General features: G+C 32.6%; 1 protein-coding gene across 1 annotated transcript in view; it reads right to left on the bottom strand.

The window, feature by feature from the left end:
* LOC130449896 (putative ammonium transporter 2) overlaps nucleotides 1–23,004 on the bottom strand; it is a 146,672-nt gene that overhangs the window by 8,730 nt on the left and 114,938 nt on the right. Inside the window, exon 10 of the mRNA XM_056787962.1 lies at nucleotides 8,624–8,802. Within this exon, the coding sequence (XP_056643940.1) occupies nucleotides 8,624–8,802 (179 nt within the window). The remainder of the gene's footprint in view (nucleotides 1–8,623; nucleotides 8,803–23,004) is intronic.

Below are 23,004 nucleotides of genomic sequence, written 5' to 3'. Positions count from 1 at the left end.
CTGATTGTAAGTTCTTCGGGGATCGTCGAGTTTGAGAGAGAATGCTCGACTTCTTCACCCGTTTGGGTTTTAAGTGGACGTGTCTACAGAAACTTTGAAAAACACTCGATGACAATTAAAATCAGTTTGTAATTTCTATTTTGAGGAGCGTAACCCATTTCAGCCAAATTTGTCATATATTATCAAGACTTCTAATAACCGGAAATTTCCTTCGCATCGGTTTGTGAAGCTCGTTTTCAAGCTGAATTTGCTCTTTGGACGACATATTTAGAGCTAACTTTGCTTACGTGTTAAGATTTCACACTAAATTTGTCTTTTTAATAGTATCCTGACATTTGTTATCTCTGAAGAAAGGTCAGATATTTTGGGTATTATTGTCATTCGAAACTGCTTGAACTCCCTTTCCAATATTTGAACCATATAATTACTGTCTTTGTATTTTGTTTTTAATTCCTTTATGAATACTTCATGCATGTTGACTTTATCTTTGATTTGTTGCTTGTTCATGTGTCAATGCCTGAAATCTTGGTTCGTCGTGTATTCTTTTTAAATCCCGAGATAAACAATCGTATAATTTTTGACTGCGGGTTTCAAATTCCTTTCTTATAGTATCTTGGTAACAGCAACTACATCCTCTACATATTTTTTAGTTGGCATATTTTTCGAAATGTCATTTATTTTATTTTGCAATGCTTGTGATATGGGAATTTTTGTTTAATGTAGTTTATTCCTAATATCTTTAAATCCTATCGCTAAATCCTGTATATCATTATGTTGTTGCTCAAATTGTAATTGAGGTACTTTATGGAGCTCGTTCAATTGCTTATCAATATATTTTTTCGTAACCGCATCACTATCGTTTGTCGGATCATTCACATTACAAAATTTCAAACTTTCAATATAATGTCACCATATAAGGTATGGTGACAATGATATTTAGGTAGTCAACTGAAAGTTGATGTCCGAATTTATCGACAGACATGTTTAGAATGAATAAATTTCAATATATCCATGTATTATATCTGCCCCTTTCAACTCGTTTATAATAGCAATTATCTCGTTCTCAAGAGATGTGTTGCCAGCTTTTTACGGCTGAAAGCTCCAGCACTTTTTTATCGAGCATATGTGTGACCTTCCGAATTATTGATTATAAGACTTTATTACACACTGTCATTGTCCTCCAAGTTCTCAAGCATCATGTTTTCTTCGTAAACGAGCACTCGAGTGAATTGTCTATTATCTAAACATTAAGTTGTATCAGTCGTCATGTCACGTGCAAGTGAACAGTATTAACCATATATTTACTTTTCAACCTTCCACTCTAATTGTACTAGACCCGAAGACAGATTATGAAATTGCATCTTGGTCTTTTCATTCCTATTGTAGCATAACGAATGTGGATATCAATGTGCAGATATCAAGGTATTTATTCAAAACAAATTGGGTGCAGCCAATTCGACTAGACCGGAAACTATACTTTCACTGAAACCAAACAAAAATATCCTGATCCTGGATACGTCATTGACGAAACGCCTCAGAACTGTTGTATCTACCTGTCATACCTCAGCGTGAAATAACTGATATCACAGTACTGGCTTTAGATCAAAACGAAATTCGAATCAACTTTTGAGGGGAGCGTAGCACTTTAATCCCGGAAATTTGAGCTGGAAGCCGATGAGCCTAATAATAGATAACAAGAAGCAATCGATTTCTCAATTAGTACAGAAGGTGTCCCAATGAAAGTATCTTATATTCGCAAACAAATTCTTTCTACAGCTTTGGGTTATTCATTAAAGAAGAAGAATGATTAAATGACTACGTCCAAACGACATGCATCCAATGTTTGATATTTATCGGAAGCTTAGATTTGATAAGTTCATTCGAAAGGCAGAATCTTGAACTTATGCTCCATTTATCAAATCATTCAACTGCAGTAACATTGTAGAGTACAGCATCAACCAAGTTGACTCATTCTTTGCAATGAACGAAGCCTTACTATACATTAAAGGATGTCTAAATGTTCATGGTACTGGAGATGTAAAACTAGTCAACAATTTTGGTGCTTTTGTAACTTCAATGAAAGTGCACGATAAAGGGAGGGAAACTGTTTGAGATCCCGGAATTGTTATTGCTGTACGTGCCATTTTTTGTTATTATAAAGAAGATTCACATCATTTGGCCATTGTTGGATGGAATACGTGGAAAAATGGAAAAATACGTCAACGTAAAAGTGTTGATGCTGCTGCTACTTGAATTGATCATGTTGAAGAGTTGTTGACTTAATCCTCTTCAGTGGATATGTTGTTGTTGTTGTTGTTTGAGGTAACTTACTGGAAGCCGATGAGCCTAATAATAGATAACAAGAAGCAATCGATTTCTCAATTAGTACAGAAGGTGTCCCAATGAAAGTATCTTATATTCGCAAACAAATTCTTTCTACAGCTTTGGGTTATTCATTAAAGAAGAAGAATGATTAAATGACTACGTCCAAACGACATGCATCCAATGTTTGATATTTATCGGAAGCTTAGATTTGATAAGTTCATTCGAAAGGCAGAATCTTGAACTTATGCTCCATTTATCAAATCATTCAACTGCAGTAACATTGTAGAGTACAGCATCAACCAAGTTGACTCATTCTTTGCAATGAACGAAGCCTTACTATACATTAAAGGATGTCTAAATGTTCATGGTACTGGAGATGTAAAACTAGTCAACAATTTTGGTGCTTTTGTAACTTCAATGAAAGTGCACGATAAAGGGAGGGAAACTGTTTGAGATCCCGGAATTGTTATTGCTGTACGTGCCATTTTTTGTTATTATAAAGAAGATTCACATCATTTGGCCATTGTTGGATGGAATACGTGGAAAAATGGAAAAATACGTCAACGTAAAAGTGTTGATGCTGCTGCTACTTGAATTGATCATGTTGAAGAGTTGTTGACTTAATCCTCTTCAGTGGATATGTTGTTGTTGTTGTTGTTTGAGGTAACTTAAAATGCTGCTGCTGCTTCAATTCTTCAGGTGCCCAATTTATTTTGTAGTATACTTGCGGCGTTTTATCGTTGTTCGATGAATGAACAAGATATATATTTTGGAATCGTTTCATAACCGTACGTTTGTCAGAATGAAAAATAATGTCTCAATTCAATGTGCTGATTTTAACAATAAATTCCTCAAGTCTACTTCTATAATCTACTGCAGATATAATTGAACTGAAGTATCTTATACATTCTACTAAATTTAATGACTAACCAGATAGCCGCTGTCGGGTATGCCTTATCTGGCTATTGACATATCTTCCACCATTATCAACAAAATGCCTTTCTATTATTAAAAAATACCCACATCCCGTATAGACGATACTTTGATGCCCATTAATTAATAGTGAGTCAAGAATGATTCATTGGAATTTCTTAGCGACCAAATGACATCAAATATCACTTTGGTTATTTTGTTTATTAAGATTATCATTATATCAAGGCTCATTAGTTGCATTTTTCAACTTTTTCGGTTATACAATTTCTCGACTCATCTGTATTCGCTGCCGGGTATGCCAATACCCTTATGTCACTTGTTCGCTTATCAACAAAACGCCCTTTCATTATCAACAAAACTCTACGTCACGTCGGGAGTTATCACCTCGCTTTTTTTAACCCCGTATTTCAATTTCGTCTACCCACACAATAGCCTGTATTTAAATTTGGTCGACTTACAAAACATGTACGTTGTTCGTTATCACTTTGCAAAACACGTCTCGTCACCTCTTTTTAACACTCCGTATTCCAATTTTGCCGTTATCGCCTTACACGTTCGTCGACACAGGTCACATCTTTTTAACACACCCTGTATTTCGATGCCGCGGTTAAGCAGCCGATAAGATTCATAATACGGTACTTCCGTCCCAGAATCTGTTCAGAGCATCTACTAGTATGTGTATATTCCAAAAAAATGACACAAAACATGATTAAAACCTATATAACAATATCTTAAAGTTTATTTATGTTCAATTGGTGATAAAACGTATTCTTAATGAGATAACATGTGCTCCAAAAATACTTGTTCAATTATAAATTTTGTTCTTGAGTGCTCTTGAGCTCTTTAACAGTGTTCTTCTTCTTTCCCACATTTGATGATATTGAAAAAGCATTTTCAATACAATTAGCCATTTCAGTATGATCTTGAGCTTCCCTTCTATTTTCTTGAAGTAAGAGATGTTTTTCAAGTATACTGACAAAAGTTGTCTTCGGTCTCTCCTCATATGTTTTAATTGATCCGAAATTTGTGTTTTCAACACTTTCCAACTCACCCTCTTCTATTTCCTGCCTGCAGTTCTGTGTCAACAAGATTTTTGTGTCCCAGATATTTTCTTATTACTGCGAATCGAATTGTGATGCTAATGCGACATTTAGTTCTGAAAATAAAAATAATTAGAGAGTGCGCAAACAGACTCTATTTATTACAATACCTTCGCTTTACTGCGAAAGGTGTTAAAAAGGTCATGGAGAGTTCATTCGCCTCGAGTATATAATCCGGAAGCCATGTTTCGAAGGAGCCGAAGGTTCTGAACTTATTTCACAAAACTGTCCACCTACTTCTGCATTATTTAGCTTAAATATGGGAAATTATTTTCAAAGGGTGAAAACTAGTCCACTGACCTCTTTTACCAGCATTCACTCCTATAGTTTCCCAATCATTTTAGTTTTTTTTAGATTCTATCACACCGTCGAATTGGTCTAAAACGGATATCTGAAGCACTGAATATTTTATACGAACGCGTTCATCATATAGTTCACGTCAATTTGGACATGAGAAAAATTGATGCAAAATGGATGCCCGAATGTTTGAATCTTGTCCAAAAACAGAGACATCTTAAATCGAATTGTTACTATGGATCAGAAACGAAATAACAATCGATGGAGTGGCGACACTCTGGTTCGCCAAGACCTGCTGGAAAAGTTCTTGCTTCAGTTTTTTGGGATTGAGTAATCATGATTGATTTTTTGGTTAAGGGTTGAACAATAACTGGAGATTACTATTCGACATTACTGACCACTCTACGGGAAAAAATTGAAGAACAAAAATGCGGAAAGCTATCCAAAGGTGTTTCCTTTTTGTAGGACAACGCCACTGCACACAAATCTCATGTTGCCATGCAAAAAATTCGTGATTTTGGGTTTTAATTACTAGAACACCCCTTTTATTTACCAGATTTAGCTCCATCTGACTATCATCTCTTTCCTCATCTGAAAAAAAGTTTGAAAAATCGTAAATTCCAACGAGGAGGTAATAGAAGCTGTGGAGGTCTGGTTTGTAGAGCAAGAAGAAAAAATTTTTTTGAAACGCCTAGAGATGTTGCAGGTTCGCTGTAATAAATGTATCCAATTAAGAGAAAATATATGTTCAGTAATAAAATTTTTTGACATTGAAATTTTGTTTGGTTCTATAGTAAGCTAAGAATTTTTCAATATATCCTCGTATAATATCATGTATTAATAATCAGATTCTCATATTTCATCAATATACTTTATGTTTTCTTCCCCACACAGTCTCTAATAGTTCCTGAAAATGATGAAATCTGATTCTCAATAATGTGTGTTTATAATAAGAATGTCAAATTAGTCCTATTCCTTATTGTCTTGCTTTCGCTACAATATTGCCACTATGTGTCCCCTTCTTAGATTAGATAGATTGAATTGTTTCGTGTTTTCTATTTTTATTCCCTGACGAGGTATTCAGCAATGTTTTTTAGAAATCAACTATTGGTGAATTGACGACATCTGTTTCCATAATTTGAAGAGTTTATTAATATTTTATTTTCATTTCGAAACCTGAAGACTGGCAGCCCTATTTACACCTACGTCGTTGGCAGTTGAGTACCGTTCTAACTACCCTTGTTTTGCACGTTTCGATTGCAAAACGCCGTTGGTCTTGGCTGATAGAGGTATTCAAGAATTTTAGAAATTTCTCCGGAAATGTATTTTTTCAAATGGTAGCTTATGTAGTAACTATTAATGTGCACGCACTAACCATGTGGTTGTTTTCCGTGATTTTTATTATTTCTTGCCTTTTTTGCAGTCACTCTGCAATAATTGTATAGACCTGTATGGTGACCTACCAGTGATATTCAAGTTTTGTGTCGTGATACATCGAGAATAGTGGAGCCCCACCCATTGGGGATTATGAAATGCTCCCTACCAGTTTTCTGGTAATTGGTTTTGGCGATGGGGCTGTTATATATGTATATTGAATTTGGGACAGATATCTTCACCTTTATAACGGATTAAACACCACTGAGAGACTTGTCAGCCTGTTTTTGTACGCTCCCCATACTTTATTTTGAATCGCCTCAATGTTTAGCAACTATTTGAAAGTAATTTTAATAAGATATTTGGATCCATGATGAAGAAATAGAACACACTCAGGACTGAGTGATCAACTGGCTAAGGAGCGATGGTTGCTATGCTGTCCCAATGCAGATAAGTTTTGAAGATAATTGATTTTCATCATCAATTTCATGTCATTCTTCATGAAAAGGTGTATGCAGCTTTATTATTTACTATATATTTTGCTTCATACACAAGTTTAAGTTATTAACTTATTTAAGTGTTATATTTTAAGGTCATATTTAGATTTTGTTATGTGAAGTATATAAACCACTCGGTCTTAGAGTCATATTTGGTTTTTTGTAAAGTCATCGTATCACTCGGACTTGAGGTCATACTTAGTTCTTTTTTTTTGTAAAATGTATGTATAATTGGATTTTAGGATAAATTTTAGTATATTCTACTTTTTTTCCATAAAGTGTCTTGGTTGTTTGAAATTAGACAGAAGCATTAGCTGAAGATAACCAGTTGTGATCTCAAGATATCCTGTTTGGGGTGGTTATAGCGTGTGGTCTTTTTAGATAGCATATGCCAGTGTTCCTGTTTACTCTAACTTATATTGTATACCGCTACTTTTCCAGTCAATTCACATATAATATTTAGTAAACAGTGATTAACTTCTTATCTTTTATGATAAAATTTGTTTATCTAGTTGCTTAGGCTTTTAGACAATTACCATAGTTCTGGTACAAGGTGATATAGGTATAGATTAGGTATGCCTCTTCAAGATTCTAGTCATACATGATGAGAATATTGTGGCGCGGAAATAAATTCTTTGAGTATCGGTATTGGTGAACATTCTATTCTCTACTGTCTTAAATCTAGTGACTGGCCACCGCCTGTATATTTTCTTCATTTGAAATCAAATAGATAAGAATTAGATAGAATACCTAGGTCACACAATAACAGCAGAAACAAACCTATTATTTGAAAAACACGTATTGAACGTACGAAACCTCCCTAGATTTGCAACTAAGAAGCAGCTGCAGGGCTTCTTAGAAGCATCAGGCTGGCTCAGGGAGCTCGTCCAGAACTACGCCAAGAAAACATCTTCTGCTGAGATGAGATTCATCTAGATCGCAGAGACAGAGGCCTCTTTACAAAACATAGGAGCAGTATTACAGCTCCCTCCTCCACATGTCCTGATCTGATCCAATGCAAAGTCTCAGCCTCAACACCTCAACAACCCAAAATGGAAGCAGTCTTTTATAAGAGGGGGGGGGCAAAAGCAAAAGAAGCATCTGCTATGTCAGTACCAAGTTGAGTCCTGTCGGACATATAAACGAAATGGGGATATCCAGAAGCCGTAATCACAGACAGGTCAGTTCCGAGGCAACAATTTCTTCTTTCTCTTCATATTATTATATTTATATGTTACTTGTTTCTCAATGAAAAAACAATTCCAGAAGGTTCAGTCGAAAATAGTATAAATACGCAACCGAATCAATGTCTGTCTGGTTTACTTAATATGCTAGTATATGGGAAATTGAGAGCCCATTAGAGTTTCGAGGATTTGTTTGTAATTTTTATTATTATGAGAGAAATATGTATTATTAAAAATGAATGTCATCAATTCAATATTTCCTTTATTTATTACACCAATTCTATTGTAAAGCCATTGGGCAATGAACTGTGGGAATACTGTATCTTTAAAATATTAAATAACTTTGAGGGAGTCTTCGATATAGTAATAATTGTTAGTTATAATTTTTGTCAAAATTTTTTAGTTAACCAAACAGTAACAGGCTCATTTCGAGTTTTTATTGGCCTAGATGAACATGTGGGTTTACTAATTTTTTGTGACCAAATAGCAGAAATACCGTTATTTCCTGTTCATGTTTCTTTAGTTTGTTTCTCAATTTATTTGTCATTAAAAATTTTTTTATTCATTTATCACCATTATTAGATGTTTCAAGCGTTGGATCATTAGTAAGTTCTTTATATGATATATTATTGTTAATAAGTTCTCTAGATAAATATAAATATTGCTGTTTCTCCATTATTACTTGTGACATTACCTTTGTCAGATGGTATCACTAGCAAATTTTGATTTTCGTTCAAAAACGTCTTGGTTATATGTTGTTTTTTATATAGAGATTCATTATGTTTATGAATATGGTTACTTAGATATTTGAGCTATAACGAAAAAAGATATGAAATCAATATTTGCTAATATACTTCTAATTAAAATATCTTTAGTGATTAGAAGATCAATAATGAATATAAAATATATTTACATTTCCATGTTTGATTGAATGCTCAATTATATCGGCACCCATAAGCTCAGTGTGTACATCCATTCTTATAGTTACAAAATGGTTGATAATTCCTAATAAAATGAATGTAGATAGGACTCCCCAACTTAGAAGGCAAAGTGCTGTCAAACACTGAGCTCCAAACAGATGCCATCCTCCACCTGCATAAAAATGAATGGAGTCAAAATAAATTATGTATTTTAATGAGTTTTTGATACAAACGAAACCAACATGCACGACTTTTGCTTGTTAGAGATTTGATATGTCAGATTTTGATTATAAATTTTGATGAATATAACAAAATATAAAATGTGGGTCACCGGTCTAATCCCAACCAGCATAGGATTTTCTTATTGGTAAACATGTTGGTGTTGGAAAAATTAGCGTTTGCAGAAGACTGCGTCTGTACCAGACACTTTATAATTTTTAAGGCAAAAAAAAATTTCTGATAGATGTTTATGGGAAAGTACGTGAAATGATACTTTTGCGCACGAGTCGCGAAAATGAAAGGCACGAGGTATATAGGTATATCTTCAAATTTCTTTTGTGTTTATGTTTTTATATCGTCTTGACCTTAGGTCTCTTCTATTATAAAATTGGATTTCGATGTTTCGAAGATAGATAAAAATTTTGACGTTTCGACTACTTTCAGTATTTATCAAAATATGATATTGACACTGACAATTTGTTTATTTATATTGATCAATAGAATCAATAGAACACCAAAATCAAATAAGAAATTTATCAATTCCTATTTTTTTCATTAAAAAATATGTAGCAGTAATCAATTGAATTATTTGTAGTTTTATCATAATTTATACAATTTTTTTGGTATTTCATAGTTGTTTAATGCAGTTCTATTTTTTATCGTATTGACGATCTCTTAGTCTATATCCTAAATACTGAGATATTTGCTCTCTGTAGACAGCATCACAATTAGTACAAGTTACTTGATATATAATATTATTTCTTTCGTTTTTTCGTTTAACAGATTTCAGTTTAGTGAAATATTTGGATAGTGTATTATGTCCTTTATGACATACTAATATCAAATTTATTAAAATAATTAGCTAGTCCTTGTCCTTGTAACGAGAAATGTTTTACGTTTTGTTTTTTTTTTTGTTATGTTTCTTAATTTATTATTATTATATTGATAATTTGTTTATCTTCTACTTGAATATGTTGTTTATCATTTTTCCAGATAATTATTTTCTTTCAATTCAGTTTTTGTTTTTTGAATAACTAAGTATCTAAATTCGGGATTTAATAGTTGTATTTATCTATCACCAAAACTTAATAGCACTGATATTTTTTGTGACAAGAATTGAATTTTTCAAAAACTTCAAGATATTCAAAATCGAAATGGAACAAAATAATGAAATCAATTTTCTTGATGTCACATTATATAAAGTTAACATACGAATAGAACGAAACCAACTTGGTCATCAAGATAGATGAACTATGAAACAAAAAAGATCAGTGATAATAAAACTGGCTAATAGATCTATCCAATTACCAGATCCTGAATTTAGATGCTTAGGTTATCAAAACACAAGAAGTGTAACGAAAGAAAATAATTATCAGGAAAAAATACTTGTTACGAACAAGTTCGCAAAATGGTTCCCTAGGCCAGCCTTTTCCAGGCCTACAATGGAATTTTAAAAATTCGGTAAACTCCGGCGGCAAATTTCGAGTGGAGTCTTTCACATTTTTTTATAAATAGCAGAAGCGCCTTTTTAATGTTTCCTTTTAGATCTTTTTTTATAGTATTTCTTCCAAATAATTTCTACGAAAAGAACGAATTAGTGAGAGTAATCGCAGAATATATTTAAGTGATATCTATAAGTAAATTAACATAAGTGTAGTGATTGTATTGTATGAGGTGTAAATAAATCAAAAACGTAAGAAACAATGTTTGTAAATTCACTCCACGAAAAAAAGATTGTAAATAAATATGAAAAACGTCACATTCGTCACAGAATGGAGATATTGTGAATGACACATAAACATGGCGAAGAGACTTGGGACTTGAAATTGTCGGAACTGAAAGTCAAACTGGAGAATAGTGAGTTTGAAACGTACGACAAGAAGAGAGAATTAGTAGAAAGATTCAAGCTGGCACTGGTAAGTGAAGTTGATCTCGTCACTTTCTAATAAAATGGACGAGAAGATTTCAAAAACGATATTTCTGTGAATATAAAAGATGATATTTCAACTCCAAAAAATGATATTTCGGCAAATATTGATGACACGATTTTCCCTATGAAGGTCGATATTTCGACTATGAAAAATGATATTTCGGCCAATATGGATGACAAGACTTTGTCCGTTAAAAGCGACATTCCTGCTTAAATTTTAACAATGAAAACGGACATTGCTACTGATGTAGAAAACAAAATATCATCTCTAAAATCAGATATCAAGAACAGGATGACAACGGTGAATGAGAAGATTTAGAGGATAAAGTAAAAACGATTGACGAGAAAATAGGGGAGCTAGAGACAAAGAAAGCATATTTAAGAACAAAAGGTACTCCAACAGAAGAGAAGAAGATCGAACATACAAAACACTATGCAATATATAAGCATCACTCAAAACAGAGAAGATCGTCAGTTCTACACGAGTCAAGAACCCAACGTTTGACGGTAAAACGTCTTGGACTTGCTAGAGTGAATAATTTGTCCAATAAAGAAAACGCATTGAACTTGACCATTGCAATGCGGGGCGACGCCTTAGACGTACTCCAGACGATACCTCTAGAAGAAACTGACCACTTTTAACAGTTGAAAGAAAGGTTGGACATGCAATATCGTAACGATAATCTAGAAAACCTAAATCAATCGCAGTTGCAGAACCGAAGGCAGAAACGTGACGAAACTTTTCAAGAGTGCGGAGTAGACATTGCCCGACTTGTTCGATTTGCTCATCTATCAGCACCATAGAACATGATGGAATGTTTGGGCACCTAGGCATTTATTAATGGCCTGCGTGACCACGAGATGTAGGGGATGTTTCGGTAAATCCATCCGAAAACGTTACTAGATGTCCTGACTGCTGCTCTTGAATACGATGCATCCACTATAACTTCAGAATATAACGGGAATACAACCATACAAGAAGAAGGTGGCGAGGATAAATTGGACCAAATCGTCAACTTGTTGAAAGGTATGGTTAACAAGAAGCCGAGAGAGAGCAAACATCTAAATTGTGGTAAGTCAGGGCATGCACACAGATTATGTAAGCGTCCCGGGACTTCCGCAAACAAGAAAATCCAGTCACAGGGAAAATAAGAACGAGTCGCTTACAAGGGGGAGCACCGAACCAGGATATGAAGCTTGCCTCCTTCCACTGTGGTTCAAACTCTGTTAACACTAAAATAAAATTTAACTTTACATCACCAAAACATTTTTTCACGAATAATTTTAATAAAATGACTACTCCACAATTGCCTATTTTAAAAAAAGACTGTTTTGATATGATACCCGAATTTGATGGAAACAATGCATTACTTCCTAGGTTTATTGAAATTTCAGAGAAATTAGTAAGTAAGTTTTATAATACTGGAGATGTAGGGGATTTACAAAACGAATATTTGATGTCCAGCATCTTAGCAAAAATAAAAGGTGAAGCAGCCATAAACATTTCTTCTTGTACAATTAGAACTTGGGAAAATATAAAAGACGCACTTCTTAATACTTACGCTGACGCAAGAGATATTTACACTTTAAATATAGAACTTTCAGAAATGAAGCAAGGTCTTTCGAATTTTATAATAGAATCCAACATTTATTAAATCTTCAAATTTCTTATCTCATGACACATTCTAATGTTAATAAACATTTGATTTTGGGTAATTACTTTAAAAATTTGCCACTCGGAGTATTGCTACGCGATTTAAAAGAACTTTTACGCACATTAATGCGTACGAAAAATCCAGAAAATTTGAATATTGCTTTAAATGTTTTTACAAATGACTTTCAAGTTTATATGACCCAGAATAATATCCGAAAAATGTTTTTTCCTCTTTGAATACGCAAAATAATTCACATAAAAATAAAACCAATTTCCAAAATAATGTGGCATATAGGCAGCCACCTCCTAGGCAAAATCCTATGCAGAATTATCATTATACTAATCGAAATTCCACATCAAACCCGCAAAATCATCCATCAACTTCTTATATCCCTGCTAATAGAAATAATACAAACTTTTCTAGTAATGGTCAAAACGTCTTTAAACCCAATCAGAACCAAATATTTCCTAATCCAACTCCAATGAGTATGTCTACAAGAAATACATTTAGACTCCAACATCAAAATTATCAAAATAGGTTCCAACACAATCCGAATCAACCTAGAAATTTTATCTTGGAAGAACTCCATAATATAGACGATTCCGATTGCACTAATGATGAATCCGATATTTTTTTAGAGACGCCAGCCACGGAACCAAGCCAAACATTATCGATTTGTTAAACTTAAATAATTCAGAAAGTGTGTTACCCTATATAATTTTTCCTGAACAAAATCTTAAAGTTTTAATTGATACTGGTAGCACAAGATCCTTTGTGACACCAGCAGTAGCTGAAAAATATTTCAAAAAATGTCATGTCAATGTCAAAAAAACATTCCATGTATAATCTGCCTTTGGTAGCAGTCAACAAAATTTCTGCACACTCATTCCAATCCCTAAAATGTTTAATTATAGGCAACCGCTTAATTTAGAATATTGCGTTTTCAAATTTCACGATCATTTTTTTTGTTTGTTAGGATTAGATAATTTAAAAATACTTAATGCTATTATTGATTTAAATAATAATTTGCTTATGACTCCTTATAGTCAAATTAAATTGAATTACTTTGACATTAAAACTAGATCCACGAATTGTATAGTAGTGCCTCCACGTTGTGAACAAGTAATTAAATTAAATATTGAAAATGTAATAAATGGTAATTTAATTATACCATATACTCGAATTGGGAAATTAGAAATCCCGGAATGTTTAACAAAAGTTGAAAATAATATAGCTTCATGTACAATTTTAAATCCTTCAGAATCCAACTTTCGAGTAGATTTAAGCCCTTCTATTAGTGTTGAGACATTCGATGAATATGAACAAACCCTCAACCCAAATTTTAATAAAATTTATTGTGAAAATGTTAAATTTGATGTTTCGAAAGTTAGAACTGAACATATGAATTCCGAAACTTCTAATGAAATACATATTTATACAAAATCATAGAGGCCCCCCGAGATTCACCGAACAACGGAAATTCAAAATCAAATACGAAAATTGTTAAGTGATAATATTATTAGACCATCCAATTCTCCATGGTCAAAGTAACTAGCTCAAAATCCGAAGTTTCGACTCGTTGTTGACTATCGAAAACTGAATGAGATCACAATTGGAAATCTATATCCATTGCCAGATATTACAACGTTACTAGATAAGCTTGGACGTTGTCAATATTTTACAACATTAGATCTCGCTTCTGGTTTCCATCAGATCGAAATTGCTCTGGAGGATATTCCGAAAACAGCCTTTAATATAGAAAATGGGCACTATGAATATGTGCGCATGCCCATGGGTCTGAAAGGAGCTCCTGCAACCTTTCAAAGAGTCATGGACAATATCCTAATAGGTATACAGAACAAGAAATGTTTGGTGTACCTTGATGATATAATTGTGTTCAGTACCAGCTTTACAAGAACACATCATAAATTTAAAAGAAGTATTCAATCGATTAAGAGATTCTAATTTTGAATTACAAATTGATAAATGCGAATTCTTGCGAAAAAAAGTAGCATATCTGGGACATATTGTAAAACCGAACCCAGATAAAATTTTAGCAATTCAAAAATTTCCAATACCAAAAAATTCAAAACAATTAAAAGCTTTCCTTGGACTCCTAGGGTATTACCGAAAATTTATAAGAGATTTTTCAAAATTGACTAAACCGTTAACTATTAGATTGAAAAGAGATGCAATTATCAATGTAAATGATTTAGATTATGTCGAATGCTTTGAAATGTGTAAAAATCTGTTGATGAATGAACCAATAGTTCAATATCCAGATTTTACCAAACCCTTTAATTTTACGACAGACGCCAGCAATTATGCTTTATGTGCTGTTCTAAATCAAGGAAAAATAGGCTCTGATTTACCTGTGGCTTACGCCAGCAGAAATCTAAATGATTCAGAATGCAACTATTCTGTAATCGAGAAAGAACTTCTTGCCATAGTTTTAGCAGCCAAATACTTCCGCCCCTATCTTTTTGGCAGAAAATTTACAATAGTTACCAATCATAAACCACTCCAGTGGTTATTCTCACTTAAAGATCCAAGTTCAAAACTTGTTAGATGGCGCTTGAAACTTGAAGAATATGATTATGATATCGTATACAAAAAGGTGCTTTAAATACCAATAGAGATTGTTTATTCCGAATTCAAATAAATATCAATGAAACTGAATTATAAGAACCTCAATGTTCTAAAAATTTATTAGTTTATATAGACAAATTTAATGAAAAACTCTCATCAACTCCCGATGATAATGTATCGCTAATAGTTGAAACAGATAATGAAAGTAATAATAAGAATGACGACGAAGGTATAACTGTTCATACAAATGAAGAAAATCCTGTAATTAGTATACTAATTTCAGATTCAGCGATAAATGTTGGTAAAATCAATTAACATTTTCAGAAGTAAATTTCGAACCAGCCGTACCTACTATTATGAAACTGTATGAAAAGAAACAAAGAACTGTTTTGCAATTAGCTAAAAACAATTTTGAGCAAAATGTCATTAATTTCGTGGAAGAATACATAGTACCTAGAACTAAATATTTTATTTATTTCGAAGACCCAATTTATGTAAAATTCATTGTCATTCTACAAAATCACTTTCAAGATTCTCAAATTGACTATGTTAAATGTAATAAAAAATTAATAGATGTTTCTTTAAAGGAAGGTAAAGAAGTAATTCAAAATTACCACGAAGGTAAAACTAATCATAGGGGACTAGATGAAACTGAAAATCAATTAAAAGCTTTGTATTATTGGCCAAATCAAAGAGCAAACTTATATAAACGACTGTGAAGTTTGCCAGTTCAGCAAATATGATAGAAAACCAATAAAACCATTTTTAAATGTTACTTCCACAGCTACTAAACCTTTCCAAATTTTTCATTTAGACATGATAACCTTAGAAAATAGAAAATTTCTCACGATAATAGATTCATCTTTTAAATATGGTCAAATGTATGAATTAAAATCTAGACAAGGAATAGAGGTAGCTCATAGTCTAATTAAATATTTTACACACCACTGTATACCAAAACAAATAATTTCCGATAATGGAACTGTTGTAAAAGAACTATTAGAAATGGATAAAATTAAAATTAATTTCATAAGTTCCCAACACCTAGAATCGAATGGAATTGCTGAAAGATAACACTTTACGATTATTGAACACGTCAGACTTTTGAATAATCAAAAAGATTTTAAAAATTACACTATTGAAAATAAAATACTTTTCGCATTATTAGCGTTTATTCTGCATCAAAATTGAAACCAAACGAAATAATTACCGGACACATAAACACCTTTCGATATAGAAATTGATCAACAAGTAGTTAATGATTATATACAAAATCATAAAGACAAAATGAAAATTTTATACTCGAAGTTAAATCACAAATTACAGGAAAACAAATCAAAAGTAATCTCTAAAGCAAATAAAAGCCGTGAAGAATTACCAGATACAATACCCACTAAAGTCTATGTGCGTAATAAACAGGCACAAGGTAAAACCAAAAATAAATATAAAAGTGAAGAAATTAAAAGCAAAAATATCCGACTAAAAACAGCTAAAATCGCTACTAGACACAAAAATACTTCAGAAAATATTAATTTTTCAAACATAAAACATCCTAAAAAGACTCCCTATAAATTTATTTTAGGTTCGTCACCGTCGGAGACGCAACAGTCAAAATAAAAGATGTTACCCATAACTTGGGCATACTTCCCATAAATCTTGGATATGCCAAGCTGCAAAAATCCAGTCATACTTTTGTTCATTTTTATAATTTAAGTCCATTACTAGTAGAATATAATAAGTTAAGTATTCAATATAATCACGTTAAATATAATATGTCTAATAATACATTTTTTCTATCTGAAACAGAAAATATTGTAAATATAATAGAGTACACTAGGAATAATATAGAAGAAAGAATTAACTCAATTATGGAACATCTAAAACAAAACCAAGAAAACTTGCAAAATCAAATTAGAATGCAATATTCTGTTAGTCACCAAATAACTGATAATTTTAATAAGACAATTCAGGACATTCAGTATAATGAAAAAATATTAAAAACGAAAATATTTGAGATAAGAGATTTTTTAGATTTTCAAGCAAATACGTAAAATATTATTTATTTGAAAGAGTTATTCAACGAACTTCTTATCACATTCAATGTAATTATTACATCCAAGTATTATAAAATCTCACGATTTATTTGTAGAGTTGCAAAAAGTGCATTATTACTACCAAGCGGAATTACCCTTCGAATTAAAACATAAAAATATTTTAGAATTTGAAGCCGTCATAGACGTAGTTTGTAAAGTAGAAATTATCAAATACAATATTTTTTATCGATACCTATTTATTATGATATTTTATTTAATCTTTTTTATATGTTACCTATACCTACAGAAATTGAATCAGAATACGTAACATTAATACCTAATTCAAAATTTTTACTTAAATCAAATAATGTCATTAAACCTCTAAATGAAATTTGTACTCACGGCAATATTTTTCAATGTCATAACCATTTGCAAGACAATAATAATTATGGATGCGAAGAAAACATATTGCTAGCAGAAAATTCTACATATTGTCAATATACAAAAATTGAAATAATTAAGAATCACATTGAAACTATTCCGGAGATGAATCAATTTTTGGCAATATTTCCTGTAGAAGAAAAATTAATCATAAAATGTAAGCAAGAAACTGAAGTGAGAGCTCTTAAAGGCATTTATTTAATAGAAAATTCAGCATGTAAGATTATATTTAGGAACCAAGAGTTAATATTTCAACAAAAAACGTTTGGACAACCTTTTGTCATAAATGAATTAAATTTGAAATTAAATCCATTACACGTTTCTCCAATGAAGATTGATTTATAAAGTTTAAAAATTAAGGATATTCCAAATCAACTGGTAACGCCAATATTCACGGGAAACAATAATTTTCACATTCCCAGTATTTATACTATTCTTCTTATTTATATAGCATTGATATTGGCCATCTTGTGGATTATATATAAGAGAACACATTCAGGAAGGACAAGTAAGAATCACCCGCAGGCAATAGAAGATTGGATCCAGCTTCCAGGAGAAGCTTCCTTCTAAAGGGGGAGGTGTCACCTACGCCATTGCTCTTAGGTGGACAGTATATTGTGTTGATTAAGAACTTATTTTATTGTAGAATTGCATAGTTTGTGTTTATTAAAAATTTATTTAATTCATGATTATAATAAAAATATCAGTCTTGTATTTGAAATTGTTGATAGAGTTTATTATAGAAATAAAGATAGTTTTCAAAAACACGGTTTCAGTTAATTAAAAGTTAAGTGGCGCAGTCAGTAGGATAGTCAATCGAAAGTTAAAGCTTATAACAGTCGGTTCGTTCTACGATTTGTTGACTATTCGAACAAGTGAAGTTTAATTATTGGAACTCTTAGTTGTGCGAACTGAGTAACTCAACTAGAAGATCTGTGTTGTGCCAGAAACCGGAAGAAAACGTGGCAAGGGAAACACCAAAGAGGATAAACTTCAATATATTTTCCGAGCTTTCGAATACTTATGCATTCATCTTCTGGAAAATAATTAATTAAGATTTCTAGTGATTTTTGATAGTATTAATGCTTGTGTGTGTGAAGGGGGAGCGGTTGGCATCATCTTCTGCTATTTGCCACATAATAATTTTGGTTTGTATAGCAACTAAAATGTAACACTACTTATATGTTTATATCATTTGTTTTTATGAATTTTATGATAGAATCTAGAACCGATTTATTGTTTGAAGAAATTATTGTAGAAATATTTACAGGTAATTGGAATCCATGTTTCGTCAATTGAGCTATCAGTTCATCTGTAGGTAAAATATGATTGGTGCAATCGAAGAATATATGATTTATGTCAGCAATTTTATTATTATTGCAAGTACAATTTGGAGAGCTTACTAAGCCAAGTCTGTGAAGATGCACCGGGAAGCGGCCATGATTCAATTTTATTCTTGATGTTGTGCTAGAGTAATATTTACTTTTGTTGGGGAATTCAAGGTGCGATATTTTTTTTTGGCAGTTCAGGGTGAATAAGGTAGTATTGATTTTTAGATTTATTAGCGATATCATCCTATATTTTCGACCAGTCTGATTTAATATGATTTCTGGAATTACTAATGAGATCAGAGTACTGTGGGGGATACTATGTAACTGCTCCCGTGATAGATTTCCTGGCCAAAACCTGCTTTTTCATTACATATCATCCCCACATGAGCCTTGGTCCAGATAAATGTTATATTTATATTTGAAGAACTAATGATATATGTGAGTTTTTTTGAGTTGAAAATTACATTGTTTCTGAAATGTTTGAAGGGGGAGCCCTGAAGAGCTTCCAGAACTGATTTGGAGTCGGATATGATTACAACACCTTTTGTTTTTTGTTTCAAACACCATGTTAGTGCTTTTTCTATAGCAAGAGCTTCTGCGGTAAATATTGAACATATATTTAGTAATCGGCAACGAAATGCTAAATCAATATTAGAGTTATAGAACGCTAAACCTTCGTTCCATCGTCACTCTTCGAACCATCTGTGTAAATAATTGTGTGATCTTCAAATTTATTCAATATAGTTTTCATAAGTGCATTGTTTAATGAAGGAATATCGGTGTATTCAATAAAGATTATGTATGATATAAGTATTGAAAAAGATAATCTCAAATTTGCATCTATAGATTGGATATATTTCATTATATATATATATATATATATATATATATATATATATATATATATATATATATATATATATATATATATACTAGTAGTAGTAGTAGTAGTAGTATATATATATATATATATATATATATATATATATAATTATATATATGGTAAAGCGTACTACTGAGGTACGAGACATTATTCCACTATTCTCGGCAGAAGAGCTGGATCGAGCTTCAAACAGGATCAAATTAAAAAAGGCTGCAGGACCCGACCATATACCACCGGAGATAATTAGATGTGTCGCACAAAGACTTTCACCAATCTGTCTGAATGTAATGAACCACCAAATCCTGAAGGGCGAATTCACAGATATCTGGAAAACCGCCAAATTGCTGCTCATAGAAAAACCACATAAAGAAGGACAATCAAAACTCACATACAGACCGCTGTGCCTAATAAATTGCATGGGAAAACTACTAGAGCACCTTATAAAAGAAAGAATAGTTGAAGAAATCTGCAGAACAGGAGGCCTTGCTGATACACAGTTTGGATTTGTGAAAAAGAAATCGACCATAGACGTTATGCTGAGAGTAATGGAAGAGGTAAATAAAGCAAAAAGACTCGCACATCAAAATAGAAAACTATGCTTGCTAGTGACCCTGGATGTCAAAAATGCCTTCAACTCGGCACCCTGGCAAGGCATCGTAAGAGAACTTGAAAAAAGAAAGATAGCACCATATTTGATACGAATGGTAAAAAACTACTTTACCAACCGAAGGATCTTAATTGGCGACAGAACTAACATGGAAGTGACAAGTGGTGTACCGCAAGGCTCTGTACTTGGACCCACTTTGTGGAACGTCTACTACGACGATGTACTACGCCTGGATATGCCGCCAGGAGTCGTGCTTATTGGATTCGCTGACGACTTGGCGGTAGTAGCGAGTGGGAAGACGGAGAACGAAATCGTAGCTGTGAACAACTTAGCAGTGCAAAGGGTTGTGGAATGGATGAAATCCAGAGGACTAGAATTGGCGTCAGAAAAAACAGAGGCAACGTTGCTGGTGGATAGAAAGATTGTTAAACAGGTGACTATCGATATAATAGACACACCGGTCTTCACTCAACCACAAACTAAATACCTAGGGGTATTTTGGATGCTTTGCAGCATACTTCTGCAGATTCAAAATAAAAGACTCGCCACTTTGCCAGTATTGTGGCAATGAACAGGACGATGTTTATCATACCTTTTTTGCGTGCCCTAGGTGGCAAAATGAAAGAAGACGAGCTGAAACAGAAGCAAATACCATCATAACCCCAGAAAACATAGTCCAAACCATGCTACAGTCTCCTACAATGTGGAACGTGATATCTACTATGGCGTCGAACATTATAACACAAAAGGAAAGAGACGAAAGAACAAGAGCAATTAGAAACTATTAGACAATAAAAAAAAAGGATAAGAGGCAGGGCATCACGACGAAGTAATACCTTTAGGTGGTTCCATCGCGATGCCAGCAGGCAGGAAAGAGGGAAGGGTTTAGTCGGTCGGTGAATGCTGGAGGCAGCACCAACCCGGCACTATTCGAGCAAATAAGACCGCCATGTGCCAAGCTTGAATGCCTGGTAGCAGATTCCTAATCCTCTAAAGTAATATATATATATATATATATATATATATATATATATATATATATATATATATATATATATATATATATATAGTAAAGTATTTTGGGTGGTATCAACAAAAGCATCAGCTAGTGGCGGAGAGTTTTTATCTAATATTTGTTGGTAAGATTTTGTATATTTAAATTTGCTATTTTTGAAAACGACAATGAATTAAATGCTCTGCATTTAATGATTTGTTTACGAGCTAAATACAGCCTTCTAATTTCAGTAGAAGCTCTATCCTTTGATACAGTATACTGCATGATGGAGGTCTCTCACGCATCGCTCATAAGTATTATGGGATTATGAGGAATTATTGTTATATTATCGTCCATAATGTCATGCAAATCTATGGTATAGATATTAAAAAGAATAGGGTTGAAAATAGAACCTTGAAGTAAACCATTATTCACTATTAAAGGGCCATGTAATACATTACTGTTATCGCGAATAATTATCTTACGGTTTTTGAAGAGTTCCAAAATGATACCCCATACCTTTTTGTTTATACCCATCATATTCATTTTAGACATTGGATGTTGAGATCAACAACATCGTAGACTCCTTTGAGATCAATAAAGAGACATAGATAAATATTCGTTCTTAGAAAAAGATAATTGGATATCTGAGACAAGTTGTGCTAGAGCGTATACAGTTCCTTGACGTCTACTAAAACCATATTGACTTTTTGGTGCCAAGGAGTAACTTTCTATAAAAATCTCCAGCGTTCAAACGTTCAAAAGACTTTGTTATGCATGAGAGTAAAGAAATAGGCCGACAAGATGTTGAAGAATCAGGTTTCTTATTGGGTTTTAGTATTCACGTTATGATAATCTCCTTCAAATTATCTGAATAATCTTGTCCAAGCCACCAACCAATATATATATATATATATATATATATATATATATATATATATATATATATATATATATATATAACTTAACTTTTAATTTACTGGAACCGTGTTTTTAAAAACTAACTTTATTTCTAACATAAATTCTACCAACAACTTCAATTACAAGACTGATATTTTTTATAACAAACGTGAATTAAATAATCTTTTGGTAAACACAAGCTAAGCAATTCTACAATAAAATAAGTTCTTAATCAGCACAATATACTGTCCACCTAAGGGCAATGGCGTAGGTGACACCTCCCCCTTTAGAAGGAAGCTTCTCCTGGAAGCTGGATCCCATCTTCTGTTGCCTGCAGGTGATTCTTACTTGTCCTTCCTGAATGTTTCCTCTTATACAAAATCCACAAGAAGGCCAATATCAATGCTATATAAAGAAGAATAGTCCAAATACTGGGAATGTGAAAATTAGTGTTATCCCTGAATATTGGCGTTACCAGTTGATTTGGAATATCCTTTAATTTTAATTTTTTTAAATCAATCCTCATTGGAGAAACGTGTAATTGATTTAATTTCAAATTTAATTCATTTATTACAAAAGGTTGTCCAAACGTTTTTTGTTGAAATATTAACTCTTGGTTCCTAAATATAATTTTACATGCTGAATTTTCTATTAAATAAATGCCTTTAAGAGTTCTCACTTCAGATTCTTGCTTACATTTTATGATTAATTTTTCATCTACGGGAAATATTGCCAAAAATTGATTTATCTCCGGAATAATTTCAATGTGATTCTTAATTATTTCAATTTTTG

The sequence above is a fragment of the Diorhabda sublineata genome, chromosome 10 (assembly GCF_026230105.1).
Source record: "Diorhabda sublineata isolate icDioSubl1.1 chromosome 10, icDioSubl1.1, whole genome shotgun sequence".
NCBI classification, from domain to species: Eukaryota; Metazoa; Arthropoda; class Insecta; order Coleoptera; family Chrysomelidae; genus Diorhabda; species Diorhabda sublineata.
This window is presented reverse-complemented; position numbering and strand designations above follow the sequence as displayed.